At 38.4% G+C, this 16,350-nt stretch overlaps 1 protein-coding gene across 1 annotated transcript in view; it reads right to left on the bottom strand.

Annotated features, from left to right (window-relative positions):
• eve (homeobox protein even-skipped) overlaps positions 1-13,364 on the bottom strand; it is a 40,897-nt gene extending 27,533 nt beyond the window's left edge. Inside the window, exon 1 of the mRNA XM_083143380.1 lies at positions 13,171-13,364. Within this exon, the coding sequence (XP_082999506.1) occupies positions 13,171-13,246 (76 nt within the window). The 5' untranslated portion in view covers positions 13,247-13,364. The remainder of the gene's footprint in view (positions 1-13,170) is intronic.
• Between the last annotated feature and the right edge of the window lie 2,986 nt (positions 13,365-16,350).

Below are 16,350 nucleotides of genomic sequence, written 5' to 3'. Positions count from 1 at the left end.
CACCCTGCACAACAGTGCGTGGCGAAGCTTTTTCGTACGTGATACGGGGCTTTGTGTGGTGACTGTAACGATTTCAGTATTAATGCACCCAAATGACTTTTAATTGTCCTTATCATTGCTGCTAAATGCATTTGTTTTAATAATTACCTATTGTCTGGTATAATTGTCCTTTTGTTCATTGTTTACATCCTGCCTACTGCGAGGTACAAATGCGGAAAGGAAGAAGACCAAAAAAAAAAGGGTTATCCTGAATTGGAGGGAAGTTACACTCTCCTAGAAACTTTTTGCACGGCAAGAAAATCCTCGAGGACGTTTTCACCTCTCTTTTTCTTCATTCTCTTGTTCTTACAGCATGTACTCAGGGGTGCCCACAGGGAGGATTCATGACGTGCCTGCGTCATTTTAATTTTGGGGGGGGACAAAATTTTATAGTTTAGCTACAAATTCTATATATCTTCACACAAAACATGGGGGGATCGTCTCGTTTGATTGACTTGTTATTGATTTTTAGTTATGGTTATTGTCCTCCTCCGTAGTCGAGCGGGTTAAGGCGTTCACTCGTCTTGAGATCGTTCGCTGCGGGACGGCGTAGGTTCGAATCCGGCTCTGGTCGGAATTCATTCGGCCTACGTATAGGGCCGGTGGCAACCCACCATCGTGAGGAAATTGGGAAGCTCCGAGTGAGTGAGCGTAATCCGGTCGAGAAGACCTACTATAACGGCTGGGGATACGTCGGGCTGACCTCCCGACTATTCCAATACTGGTTGAAGATCTCCACGCTTAGAGGTGACGAAGGAAAGCGTGGGAGGGAGATCGGCAGTCGGTAGGTATGCCTAGGCCCTTCATGGGCTGTTGCGCAGCGGATTATTATTATTATAGTTATGGTTATTAGATGTTCAGCATCTACTTCATGATTTAACAACTTCCACAAACATGAAAGTGAGCTATTTCTATTTCTTTCATTTCAACTGCAATGAAAGGTTTGGAATGTCATGGACCTTTCGATCGTTGACATCTCTGCCAGTGGTGATCTATTTGCGGTACTTTCAGCTCGAAACTTCCGAAATGCGGGCTTCAGTTTTAGTATGAGACGATCTCAGGCACGATTTGTTTTGCTTCTATGTGTACCTGTGCTACGACTGACTAGATAATTGTAAAATAATGTCAGTTTTCGTTGTCTAAAGCTTACGTAATTCGAAAATTTATTTTTAAAAAATGAAATCAAATTATCAACATTCAAACAAAAATCAATGACTGTGTGTTCATCCAAATTATATTTGTGTGTATGTGTGTTGGGGAAGGGGTTATGATGAACAATTCTTTTGGGGGAATTTTGATGAACGACTTTGGGGAGATGCGTCCACGGCCTTGGGGGGACGGTCGCCCATGTATGCACTTGTGCTGTTTTCTTCACGAATGTCTGAGATAACCAGTAGATGTGACGTGAATTGAAGACAGACTGCTAACTAGTGCAGGTAGACGAAATCAAATTCGCGAAGTTAAAAAATGATCATAAACCATATTGAAATTTAATTGCAGACTATACCCATTCACTGAAATTAAATGGCATTATTGCTCCCTGTATTAAATGAACATATATGTCGAAACCATTCAATTTCTTATGATGTTAATAGAAACGTTTCACAAATACGGATATCACATGTCCATGGCTTGGTTGATACTTTATTATAAGAATAATGTTCTTCAAATTAACTTGATTTCTGAACCAAGAAAATGTATGTAAATTCTATATGTATATATTTCTATGTTACAATTTATATATCGTGGTGCTGATCACATCACCTCAAAAAATGATTGAGATGTGCAATGTGTGGGATCTTACATTCACATCCTGCGCCTTCCTGGCACGGTAAAAAAGGTAAAGTGCTCCCCTGTGCTATGCACCACACCATGAAGGCGTATAGGGGTATATGGGGATGTGGGGTTAGGGCCCCACACTTTCTAGATCACGGCCGAAGGTGGGGGCGCAATACAATATATTTCACTTCGTTTAATCCTACTTACCATGGTTGACTGACTTGGTCGATGCTCTAACCATTAACAAAACGAAATAATACGTACGCGCGTGTGTGTGTGTGTGTGTGTGTGTGTACCCTATATAATAGTTTATAACCGACCTTCGTGCGAAGTAAAATAAACCAAATCAGTAATATTCTAAAATTTCTATAATAATAATAGTTTATTGTTACTTAGTGCTGTGCACAGCAATGGCCCGATACAGCGCCACGTAAAATTTGCATATACATTCATGTATATTAGTCTCGCTTTTACAAGATGTGATTGTATCTTTAAAAATAAATCTTGAGCTGAATTCATTAGAGCACACTGACCACCAGTTTGGTAAGGAACAACCTTACGCTATTTCAAAAAGAAAATCAAAATATGACTATAGAACGTTATACACCACCATAATGCTATAAGGTCCGGTCTATGGAAGAGTCCACAAGGTGTAAGAAATGAAACGTCATAACGGCGTAGATGTGAAACTGCGTGTAATTTCCCCAGCAATTCTTCGTGTCGCTTATGTTTCCAACCTTCCCCCATCAATTTGTCAAGCACGAGAATCGAGTGACAAACGCTTTTCGCGTGGCGGCTACGGAAATACTTAAGAAGCACTTGCACGGTTCGCTAATTCGCGGCAACGTTTTAAACATATCTTCCTCCATGGAAGGCATTGTTAGCCGTAATGAATTCAGCACGTAATTACAGCTTTTGTAACAGAGGGGAACTTCACGCTGCATGCACAGGGACTCGAGTCGCAGAATGCATTTTTTTCATTTTGGGTCAACCTCATCCCCTCTACAAGGAGAAAGAGAAAAGTGTCGTGAAGCGCATATTAATATGTTGTTTAAGGTAATATTATACACTGCGACTTCACAAAGCCCGTCGTTATTGTGATTTGCGTGTGTACGGATAAGATTTTCATACACACGAAATCGTATGTAGCTGCCATAACTGTACCTGGTAACACTGCAAAAGGGTTCTGATAAACCACAGACATTTACTAACAGACCGTGATAAACCACAGACATCTACTAACAGACCGGTAAATAATATCCCGTAGTACTATACAGAAAGATTCTGCTAACCACAGATATCTAGTAACAGACCGGAAAGTAAGATCTCGCAACATTGCAGATAGGTTCTGATGATCAGATATCTGCTAATAGACCGGTAAATAATATACCAGTTTCAAAGTGGGAGACTTACTTAAACTTATAAGTTTAATATAATTGACTATTTCCGGGGTCGTATCTGGTAAGAAAAGTGGAGAATTCAGTCCCTTTTATGATTAGAATAAATAAAAGAAGACGGCTTCTGTGGACAGGCCAGGTAGCACGCATGGAAGAGGATAGAAAAATGTACAGGGTTCTTCTGTGGGAACCCTAGTGGTAAAGACCTGTGGGAAGGCCAAAACAAAGCTGAAATGACAATATTAGGACGGACCTGGTAAATATGGACAATAAGTATAGTGCAAGATAAAAAATAAATGAGAAGCATAGTCCACAAACCTAATGAAATACTTTACTCATTCAACAAACAACATCATGAAATCAATAGCGGTAACAATATATTGCTGAAAATTGAACCTCCTCCGCTTTACACAACAGTAAACGTACTTCCTGAATCACAATATGACAGACATGGAAATTTAAGGCTTTCGAAACTCATTACTAGAGATATTTCATTAAAACGTTCGCAGGATTGGAATCAAAATGTCGTTATTTGTTTATTACGGATAATTACTGTCTCTCGAGACAAAGGTATCAAAGCGTGGCGCTGGTGATAATGTCGAAACACTTCGCGGAAGTAAAAACATAATATTTACAGAACAAAACAAGCACTAAAACTGTCAGCTGCATGTTAAGACAGACGTTTTGATCATTGCTTCCTTATTGACCTCGATTTACGTGGAAGGAGATTAAACTAATAATGACAGCGTAAACGGCTTATGTTGAAATCTGAGAACCCTCGCTTACAGCCGTGTGCAACTCTGATATTATGAAGTGTGCACAATGCAAGCAAATATTTAGATACCATAAATTTTAACATCATGTTTTACCACGTTAAATATAAGGTACTCCACAAATACTCGTTTATGCAGAGTGTGGGTTTTATGAAAATGTCGCCATGTTTTAACAAGTTTCGTTCATTTGTGACTAAAGCATAAGTTTGATTAGTTCAGTCGGACACAGCATCAGCTATAGCGTGTTAGTTTCTATTATATTCAGTGTTACTTTCGGAAAATCATTCTCGTTTGAAATATAGCACAGATAGAATTCTGAAAAAAGAGAGAGATGTGTAGAATTTCTTCTCGAACAAGGGCGTGCCGAGAAAGTTTGGGTTTCCAACACCTCCGAAACAATAATACTAATAAAGCATGAAAGATTAGTAACATTTAAATCGACAATATATGTCATAATATATGTATATATCCCGATTGAAACTTATCAAGTATACATGTGGGTTGCATAGCTTTCGTGTCGCAGTACTAATTTTCTATTGCATGTATAGTGCAACTGTAAAATTAATCCACATGATTAATAATCGGATCCCACTATAAACTGTAGGTCCAGTCCCGATTAGCCTTACTGTGCACCAAGTGGACTTAAAACACCAAATCAAACCAAACCAAACCAAAGCCAATTAATTATTAAAGGTGGAGTGTAAGAAGTGACGTTTTCAGATTCAACCCCATACGTATGTATACGCAGAACAAAAAAAATCTTCTGTGGGGTTTGTATTCCTATTCGGTTATTGTATGTCGATTTTCTACCTTTTGGGTTAATCGCGACGATGAGGACGAATGATGGAACGTACGTAATGATACACCCATGCCTTGTCCAGGTTCGGACCTGGGACATGATGAGGCTTCGTAGCCCTAATCACTCCACCATGGGGTGTAAGGGATGACCCATTCTGAAGGCACGCAAATGTGAACTTCACTTCCACGTATGTAGCAGGAAAACTACATATATATATATATATATATGTATATATATATATAGCACCTGGCGTCGCTGTGGTGCTTGTGCTGTATGCTGTCCATATATGTTCGTTATCTATTTCATCTTATCATCATTCATCCTCATCGTGTAGATCAGCCAAAAGTGGCAGAAAAGTGACGGGAGAGTAAAACAAAAACAAATCGACATTGTTGACGATTGCGATATCCTAAGAGCAAGTCCAATTATAAGGCTTCATCCAGAACAACAAGGAATCTACCCCATATTTTGAAGCAAACTCCAGCTCTTTCGCGTCAACCCACGGACCTGCTGCACGCTGACCGCAACATATAATAGAGTGACCAGCGTTGTGGTGTGACATGTGTCCCAGAAGCTGAAATATGACCTCACACCGACACCAGCCAAAAGAATCTGAAGCAGCTGCGGTGGGCAGGAGTCGAAACAGAGCTTTTTACCTCTCGGACTCCCCGCGGAGAAGAAGGTGTGTGTCACGGGCCATTCTGAGGTACGTGTGAGGTCCACCAGACAAATTACGGATAAATGTCCATTCAGGACAGCTGACCACTGTCCGAAGAAGAGCGCGCGGGTGCCATAACGACTGCTGAATCGCTCGCCCGCCCATCTGCCCTTTTGGTCCGGTCTTTTGTCGCAAGTGGAGCGTCCGACGGGCGCCACGGCACGTCTACATTTGCTGCCATCATCTCTGTGTGAGCTGGGAACACACGGGCACAATGTCTCTTGTCTCCAGTGGAGACGAAAAAGGCCAACAAACCCCCGCGGGGGGTCCCGTTGCCGTTTTCGTCCGAGGTGAAATTCTCGTCGAAATGGCAAGTGCCACAGAAGCAGTGTTGTCAGGTCAAGGTTTTAGAAAATTACATTTTTTTAAGAAAACTGGCATAGTCTGGAATGATTTTGTAACATTGGGAGTCGAAATTGATTACGAATGACGTATTTGTAAAATTTGAACATTGATTTGTTTTTCTTTTGTTTACATTAATATGTGTGATTTAGCATTTTTGTGCTTTTGAGTTTTCATTGATGTCATCTTTTAGAACAGCGGTTCTGGAACTTTTTTCGCATTGTACCCTTTAGTCGTAACTACACATTTATGTACCTCCACCATAGGTTCTCTCCGAATAGTGGGCTTTGGAAAATTGTTAGGCTGCCTGGTTGGTGGGGCGTTTTTCATGTTGGAGGCGTGTAGCTATTTGCAAGAGAGCAAAAAGGCATTCGGGCTGTATGTGGAAAGATGACAACAAATATTAGAATCCTACGTTTATTTATTTTATTGGGTGTTCCTACGTTGACGAACTTTACGATTAGTTACGAAAAGAAAAATGTGAAATACACGTGTGCTAAGAAGAACTAATTTCCAAATAATTTTTTTCAGAGCTATGGGAAAAAGTAAAGAACAAAAATAAGTTTGTAAACAAACTGTGAAGCTCTAAATGTAGTGTATTATACAGTAGATTTACCTGCAGCAAAAATGTCGTGTGGGTATTCTCGACTTTTTTCTTCCAAGCTGATCGTGTACCCCCTTCAAGCCGCTCATGTACCCCTAGGAGTACGCGTACCAGTTTGAGAACCACTCTTTTTATTGGGTTTCAAATTACATTGATTAGTTAGGGCGTATTACCTGAGTAACTAAAAACTAATGTGTTGATATGTTTGTCGCTTTTCTTTAGTTTTTCCAAATCGCAACAAATGATTAGTTGATATTGATCAAGGGAGATTCATAATGAACACCCCGGTCGAGGCTCGAACCCGCGAGAATGAAATTCGACCTCTTAACGCATTCACCCGACTGAAAAAGTTAATGAAAGTAATTACGAAGTGTATCAAAATCATGCACACCCACAAACTGACGATAGGAGTGGTTAGCACAGCGCGCTACGACACCAGGGGTTCCGGTACCCCTTTATCAATTTCATCATACCATCACTCTTCCTTAGCTTCGCGATTAGTCAAAAGAGGCAGAAAAATTAAGTAAAATAAACCAAATCAATCAATCAAGATTAAAACAGATTGTAGTGTGACTTTAATCGAAAAAGTATAATTTTCGCGGTATACAAAATATCAGAATATTAATGGAGCCCTCTTTGAACAGAAATTAGCAAGCAGACTGATAAGAAATGATCAAAGGAAAACCATACAGCTGCCAATCCTGCTTTGAAATGCCTTTGCTGTGATTTCAAAAGGCTCCGCCACCCCGAGAGGGCGCCAGCGATGTCCGACAAGCTGCGAGTAGTTCGTAGTACAACCATAATTACTTGCATTGCTTGTCGTGTTCAGAAACCCTGCTGGCAGCGCTCACATCTTTGAAGACCAAATATCGCTTGCGATAAATTGAGAACCAAAATCTTAAAGAATTTTGGCCGATTTAACTCAAATGCAATACCAGATCAGTCCTAGTGTGGTCAACATATTCACCACTGACTCTGTACCAAAGGTTTTATTACCAACTTGTAGAGAAAACGATGCCCTAATCTTTCTGTAATTTAGCCCTCTAAGCGTAACACAGGAAAAAAATCTTTACGTCGACCATCTTGAAACTCCTTGAAAGATTTTGCTGAAATGAAAGCCCTCCTAGATATTTTTGAAATTCCAATTTATAAGCTCTGAATGTACAGCGGTTATTGTTCACCCAGATAGTGGACGAAATATACATTGTAGGTAATTCCACGCCGAGAATTACTGAGGTGCGTACTGCGTTTATCTAATTGTATTGGTCATATCTGGGGATTTACAATTCAAGGATACTCACGACCTGATGGCATTAGTAGTGTTCGATACAATCTTTACGTTACCAAATAACTCGTAACACTTTCTCGTGATTTCCGCTGTTTAACCTCGTAGATAAACTGACGAGCCTATCCTTATCATTGTTGTAGTGGGATTTCAATTCTCGCGATTTTTATTTTAAAAAAACACCAAAACGTCACAAATATTGTTACAACACCATATTTTCACCGAACTCTCGTTATAAAAAATCATGAACGGAAACTGATTTTGTACTTCTGTAACACTATTAACACACCATGAAATGCAATATAAATTGTGTTCTTTCGAAGGACAGGTACATTAGTGTACGTAAGGTCTATATAATACGCCTGGCTTTATATTAATACACATACATACAGCACGCTCTTCTATTTTGGGGGAAGTTTTTCTCAAATGTCTGTCCGGTTATACTCCCACGAATCCCCACACGACACAACTCATTAATTTTTTATGCCGAAAGTTCCTTCTTTTTAGGCTTTCGAAGGTTGTATTTATTTTCACCGGGTAATTTTCGTCCAACCTACCCAAAAGATGTTTGCATTTTTCATATCTAGTTTCTCTGATGCAACGCTACAGTGTTTCTTACAAAGGAAGAATGTGCTTGAGAAATCAGTCACACAATCACTACAATTTATCTCAACAATTTCTGTATGAAATAATTTATTGGGAAATGAACGCCAGCATTTTTTTTAACGAAGATGTAAAATGTTATCCACGCCAAGTAAATTAAGCAAAAATTATGTTGTTAACCTTGATTCTTTCAATAACGCATATAATAGTTACTATTAATTAGCAATACATTTTCATCCTTTTAAGAGATGATATCATTTCCCCATAACATTTATTCATATTTAATATTAACACAAGTCGTCTTCCTCTTGCGGGCCTGGGCAAACAAAGCCAGTTCTGCGAGTACAAAAATTCATCATTCCATCGGCGATATGTTCTTCCTAAATTTATTTTTTCCCTTTTTTTGTGTGTGTTTCAGTCAATGACAACACATACGAATTCATTCGCAGAAAATATTTATCAAAATTTTAAATATTTGTTTTTATTGGCTAGGAAAATAGTCATATATTAAAACATTATTAGGGATCACAAAATGGGAAAAATCTACAAGAACGCAAAGTTTCTCGTATTCCCCTTTCGCTCAAGAAATCCTTGAACAAAAGACTTAGCTGATGGAGTGTTTTCGTAAATTCATATATTTACAGATCGTACAAATGTTAATTTATTACAATTCTGGTACGATTAAAAACACTCAAATTTTATGTAGATCCGAAAATGACAATATTATTGCAAAATGGAAGAACATTTCATAAAATGCAAAAGTTCAGAAGAGCCAACATTAGAACACTGAAAGTTTGGGATGGAAGAAACCAATTTATATTATTATATTTATTTTCATCTGGTTATTGTTAATTATTTGCATTTATATCTCTCTAAAACCAATTTCTAGAGCTTTATATTATTTTAATGTTTTCTTCTGGTTATTATTAATTACTTTCATTTACACTGTAGGGAGAAATAAATGTATTACTTGGGTAAGAACATCAAGATACATCATTGGATGGAATTCCCTCCAAAAGAAATTTAATATCCACACTGATAACCGTAACGGAAATTAAAAATGCCAAGTGGATAGCATATAGACCACGCAGAAGACCAACGGGAACAATAAAACAGAAGAAAATTTCCATTAAAAATTAAGTTCATCAAATTAATACTTAAGTGGCAGGCAATAGGGAAAGTTAGAATGGAAAGTAATGTAAGAAAAACGAACGTAAAAAACATGTAAACTTGTGCCTTTGCTGAACGACGCTACTACGTATACGTGACAATGTTATTCTTTCAAAATGTTTTTTGAATAGCAATTCATCTTTGATCATCTTAACAATTTAAACAAAACGCTAAGCCCTAAGCAAAGAAGAAAAGAACTTTTAATTTAAAAGTGCATCATGCTACATATAGAATTACATGCGTTTCATTATGTTCACCTACAGTAATGGGAAATAGAAATGTATGTATGCAATTGCTGTATATTAGAAGTCCTTCCACTCAGTTAATCATATAAGACATGCATGTTTCTTTGTACACATCTTTCAACTTATCATGAATTTTGTTCGTCGCCTAAGAAAATCGACGCAAAATAATTTGTGAAATTTAAACAAGAAAATCTGATTTTAAAACCCCGTTGTTGTGCTGTAGTGATTGATACATTAGTAATTTTCGGAAATATTGAAATATAACACAAAATGCTGAAGACGCATTATGATTTTATCGCAGGATCTTTAAAAGTAGTGAGCTGTTTAATCCAAATGTGTTACACGTAAAATTTTCAGTTTCTTTTCTTTTTTTTAATTTAAATATATTTTCGAATTCGTAAATTTACTGATGATTTTTTTTTCTTTTTGCTAAGGCTGACGACATAAGATAAAGAGCCCTTTGACAAGTGTGCCAGTTTTTATGGTTCTTGCTCCGCACACTTGAAGCTATCCGGGATTTAAGATATTTTTAAAATCATTGAACTCAAAATCACATATCCCTTCTGTGAATATCTCAAGAAATTTCCTTGCACGTACAGTGGATTTAAGTGCGCAAAAAATAATTATAATCTACAATCAAAATTATTGATATTCAGAGCGGGAGAAACTTCCATATAATTGTTGAACGTTTTATACAGTAGCTACCCATCACATTTTAGTGTATGTAGAAATAATTTCGGTGTTAAATATAGATCTGTAACTAACAAAACACACTTTATATGTATGTACAAATTACACACGGTTAGGTGAATTCACGAATTTCTATTGGATCAGATACAGAAAATAATTGTTGAACGTTTTATACAGTAGCTACCCATCACATGTTAGTGTATGTAGAAATAATTTCGGTGTTAAATATAGATCTGTGACTAACAAAACACACTTTATATGTATGTACAGATTACACACGGTTAGGTGAATTCACGAATTTCTATTGGATCAGATACAGAAAATTATTTCAGGACAAAATTTTTAATAGAAAATGAATCGTTCACACATTCAAATGAAGGTTAGTTAGCCTTCTACATGAATAAATAAATTTGTGTGTGATTTTAAAATCATAACAATTTCTTTATAATCTATAATGATATTTATATATCATTAAATTATTTCATTTAATGACAATGAATGAATGTATAATACGTAAATGAATATAAGTATAATCTTAGTCAGGACCTGTGATTTCCAATGAGACCCTTTGACACCTAGCAACAATACAGTGATTCCACGACGTCGTAATTGTTTAAAGCTATTGAAACAAACAATTAACGTATAATAAATTGTCCGAATTGTCATTATTAAAAATAAAATAAGCAAGATTTGTTCGAAATATATTCGGAAAGGCATAATCGTGAACCAGGAAAACAGAAATATTTAGCGCATGAATAAGCGGGGAAAGAGTAACCGCTGAAAGGAATAGCCGCAAAGCAATGCTCAGAAAGAGAATACATGCGAAAGATACATCATCAAATATGAATAAACGAGAAAATATTAAGAACAGAAAAAAATTCTGCAGAAACTAAATATACGCGAGGAAGAATTAAATGCCTAAAGAATTGTGTGTGAAAGCAATACTCGACACAACGGAACAAGCTAGAATCGGAAGTCGGCGGGAGTAAGACGAGACGCGCGACTCAGATTGTCATCATCATTGCTATTTTGGCATTCAGAGAGATGAAGAGATAATATATATCTTTTCCAGGTTTTCATTTCGCCGGGTCTGCTGGAACAGACATTTAACTTTAGTTCCAGTGTCGTACTAACAATTCCTTCTAGGGAAGAAAATGTAATTTTTGCTGGCTCACAATGTTACATTCTGTATTGGCTTAAATGTTATAAAACTGTATTCACAAACATCTTAGAGTTTACTGCATTTTAATCGAAAATCTGCTATTATTTCCGTGACGATATATCAAAGGGGGCGGGATAGGCGATCATACTCCGTAATAGACAAGATAGAGTCGCGAAGTGAATTAATTTTTACCCTAAATATTTTAATGTAATTTCCATGCGAAATTTGACACTTGCCTAAGTGTGACTGCTGTACCCTCACCCTCTTAATATTCCTCCTCGTTTCTAAAAGTTCCTTGCAGGGTAATTCGCATTTTCTATGTTCACTGAATATTTTTGTTTTTAGATTTGGATGTAAGGACAATTGAGATATACACAGACTTAAAGAAAAATTTATAAGATTAAGTTTAGTTAATTTTTTTTTCAGCTTCACGACCCCGAACTCACGGTGTCGGTTCTCAGTGACCGGACTGAGGAAAATTGAGAATATAGAGAAATTTCAGAATTAGCTCATTTCGACATATTTGAAGTGGTACGATATGCTTAATAATATTGCACAAGATATTGTTGCATCAGAACAACGGCCCTAACACCTGTAATATTTCAGAGTAAAAAAATAAAAAAGCAATTGAGTTCATTTGTAATCAGAAATATGTATTGGATGAATTGTAACATATTTAGCAATGATTTGAAATGTTCATTTTACACACGACATGCAGCGTGATCTGGATACGTCACTACTTATAGTAATCCTTAATTAATATGCAATTCAGATGGATTTAGAGGGACGGGGGGGGGGGGAGTATTTCCGAGATATCATGGACGTCCGGAAGGGGGCAGAGGGGCACAACCACATTGGGAAGAAGTCAGATCAAACTTGCATATTCCATATGTGTATCTAATATTTATTTCAGTGGGAATATATATTAAATTCTTGTAAAGTAATGGTAATTGAGGGGCTCGGGAGTAAAACTTGACAACCTCGCTCCATTCAAACTTGAGGAAACACTGCACAGCCTGCTGTTGCCCACACATTAGTAAACATCTATTCAATTGCAAAAACATACAGGAAAAATCTGGTATAATAGGAGTACACAAGCCACAATGCAATTGACGAACTTTCACTTCTGTTTTTCTCGGATTCATACATTTGTATGGGTTATCAAAAGTTTTACTCCCGAACCGCTCAATTACAAAAATGATATAGGCCAGAATTTTAAATTCAAGCAGTTTTTTTTTCTTTGAGGGGAGTTCCAATTTTCTATAATTTGACTCCTCTTATGCAAGTTGTGGGGCACACACACTGATTTTTTTTAATAGTTGTAAAAATGTTATTTGTTTAGTCAAAATCACTGCACCATTCCACATGGCGTTTTACACTTCTGGTGAAACAATATATTTTTAATTATACATTTAGTACCCTGTTTCCCCCCCCCCCCACTTCAGTTCCAGCACTGGGGGGCACAGAGTATCCTGTTCAAAATTTGAACGCGCCCCTTTTGTTTACAAACACTAGAAGCACGTGCATATTTCACCACACGAAACAAAAACAAACATGCCCTTACCTCTCATGTCCTGCTTATCCTTCAGTTTCGACTCGTCCCTGACGGGAGAAGGAGTTCCCGGCGGGGTCTGATACATGTCCTTGGCCCCCGGGGGAGACAGGGTGGGCGACGCCTGGTAACTCTCCTTCGGCACGGGCGAGGGGAGCTTCTGCCCCTTGTCGTCGCAGGAGGGGGGCGGGATGTTCCCCTGCGCCGGCGACACACGGAAAGACTGCATGCTGACACGACAGCGGCTGCTCCACAAGTGACGAACCGTTCTCGGAAAGACGGATCAAAGATACGAGCGGCCCGGCGGATCGACGCGATTGGCCGCAGGGGGCGGGGCTATCGGTTACTCCAGACACGCCCACCGGCCCCGAGCCCCAGTGCGGCGTCGCCATTTTAAGGCTCCTGGGGCGCGGGGGGGATGGGGACGCGTCACGTGATCGTTGTTTGTTGCGGGAGGCGCTAAGCGGCGGCATCCTTTTGCCGTTTAATGATTGAGGGCCTCTGACGTCACGAACGGTAGCGCCCGTGCCATTATGCGCAAATGAAAAGAGTACAAAGTTCACCTTCAACACCTGTTAGCACCGCTACGTGAATGAAATGGGAAGCAGCAGGGGCCCGAGCCCCGGGGGGCGGGGGAGAGGGGGTGATGCACGAGAGGCAGTTCTTCATACGTCTTGGATCTTCCAGCCTTCGCTGGGATCTTGAGATTGGAAAATGCGAGGTGGAAACACGAAAGAAGACCTGGAAAGTGTCAAAGAAATCTGAATTCATAAGACGCATATTCCGGTAATCTATAAATCAAAACATTTCAACGTTTCTGCCTTGGATTTTTCTTTATATTGAAGAATACACTTTTCAAGACTCCTTAGATAAACGATTCTTCAAAACGAATGAGAGAATATCTCATTAAATTACTATGAAATGTAAATAGGTGTCATGGCTTCCCGTATAGAATACTATAATGAAATAATGGGTAGGGTTCATCTTACAACAGTCCAAGGATGGCATAAATTTCATAGTTACACGCTAATTGTTACTATTGGTTTATTATTAATACTTACTTTAAAATTATAAGCAATAACAGTTTGGATGCAAATGTTTTAACCTGAGAGAATTGGGTGTTAATCTTTAATACACTATGTGTAGGTCTCCGATGTTAATACATTTCATATTATGTTCAACCAATCTAGTGTTTTGACCAATTTTAATATTTTTTATTTGTTTACACAATTAGTGCAAATTGTTTAGGGAAGGGTTTGGACCCTTTAAATCCTCCCCCTAAATATTGCCATGAGAGTTATATTTGAAAGGGGGATGAGATGAATTCCCTCTTTGATATCTCCACTCCCTTTGGTTGTTAATATTTGGCTCTTGGAGGGAAATTATATAGCCTGATGCTTCAGCTCCCACCGGAAATGTTTCAAATACCACACTGAATAGCTATAAGTAGATCTATATAGGGTTTAAACCAATTATTTTTACAGCAGCCCTCCGAGTATTTTAGGGCAGGATTTAATGGGCCCATTGCTTTTGTAAATATTTTTCACTGAGAGAATAATTCTTACATGACATTCATCAATTGCAGTCATGGGCTTTTTTCCATAAAGTGATACGAGTTTTTCATGACAATGATGGATTTAGGACGAAATTGGTGATTAAAGTGTTATGAAAAATACCGATATCCTCATATCCAAACGAACCAAAAATATTAGAGTAACATAAAAATAGAATTCTTTAGTAATTCTCAGCCGACAAGCGACACGTGTTGCTTGGAAGCCAACCAACCCTCAGTAATCAATGCAACCTCCCGAATCGAAGCGACATGACAAGCTGCAGGTATGGTTTTCTCAATGTCGTGCATCGTGTCGCCACGGTGTGTTGTTCGCGCATCTGCGGCGAATGCTTGCTTATGGACTGAAAGGACTAGTGTCGCTTCAGTCTGAAAGCTCCCTTGCAGGCAATCAAAGAAAAACAACGTTTATCACAAGTATATTTTTTTTTTACGATATTAATCAGTACACATAATTGCAAAATTATAACTATAGATCAGAGGTCTCCAACTCCCAGAACCATTGAGCTTTGAAAATAAATGGCGAGCTATCGGGGGGAGGGTGATTTCTATGATTATTTCTTGGTTTATAAAAGCTTCAAGATGTATAATCAAATTATTCATTTTGATTTCCCTGCAGAGGACTTTTCTTATGCGGAGACTAAGACAAGTAAATAGTTTTCTCACAAAGCACAGTAAAATCACAAAAGTTACTTCACCTTGTTTCTTACAATGTTAATAAGAAGGATGACACTTTCATGCACATTATATGTAACTAATCAAGGGGTCCCGGGCCTACAGTTTAAACTAGGATCCGAACGGACGAACCACCTGGTATCGTACCCCACACCCCTTGGTTTCAATGCTATCAAAAGAGATCACTTCAGTGGATTGAAATCGGAGACGTTTATTGCGAAGTGTAACGCTGCATATATTTTGAGATCCATTTTTGTCTTGCATTTTTTTAATGTCTTGTAAGCACAGGAAAAGGAAACGGCTTCGGTTGTTGTTAGTTTTAGGTGTCTCTAGACAAAAAAATGCTCATTAATGATTGTAGGCCTACTATTTCTGTATTTAACTTCCTAGGAGCTACTGAAAATGACCTCGGGAGCTACCGGTAGCTCGCGATCGAACGTTTATGCTATACATCATGCTAAGTATGAAACAAACTGATAGCGTGAATGCACTTAACGTTAAAAAAAATCTATATTTGCCACATTTCAGTTCTTGCAGGTACCTTCAGAAATAAGTGGGACAGGAACCGTGCACTGAAATGTACGTCCACCGGAAACTGAATTTAATCCTACCGTTCTTGATTACAACATGGGGAGTCCTTCAGAGATAAACTTCGTGAAATTGCTCGTAAATTTACGTTGATGGAGACAAAGCAAAGAAAGTAATATTTTTGCGACGTTTGTGGCAGTTTCGCCTTAAAAAGTTAATTATTCCCCTTTTTAGGTCAAGTAGTGTAGATCCACAGACATCATATGTGTATCTGTGATCTGCCTGTATTTCACAAAAAATGCCAACGCTATCGCCCTGAAATCGCCCATATCCTGAAACAGCGGCGTTATGTGGGCTGCGTAACTCCACGGCGTTAAGCGCACTTCATTAGCAATCCTTCCATAGCAAGTGCATCCATC

Source organism: Lepisma saccharinum, chromosome 21 (genome assembly GCF_977018435.1).
Source record: "Lepisma saccharinum chromosome 21, izLepSacc3.1, whole genome shotgun sequence".
In the NCBI taxonomy this organism is placed as follows: Eukaryota; Metazoa; Arthropoda; class Insecta; order Zygentoma; family Lepismatidae; genus Lepisma; species Lepisma saccharinum.
This window is presented reverse-complemented; position numbering and strand designations above follow the sequence as displayed.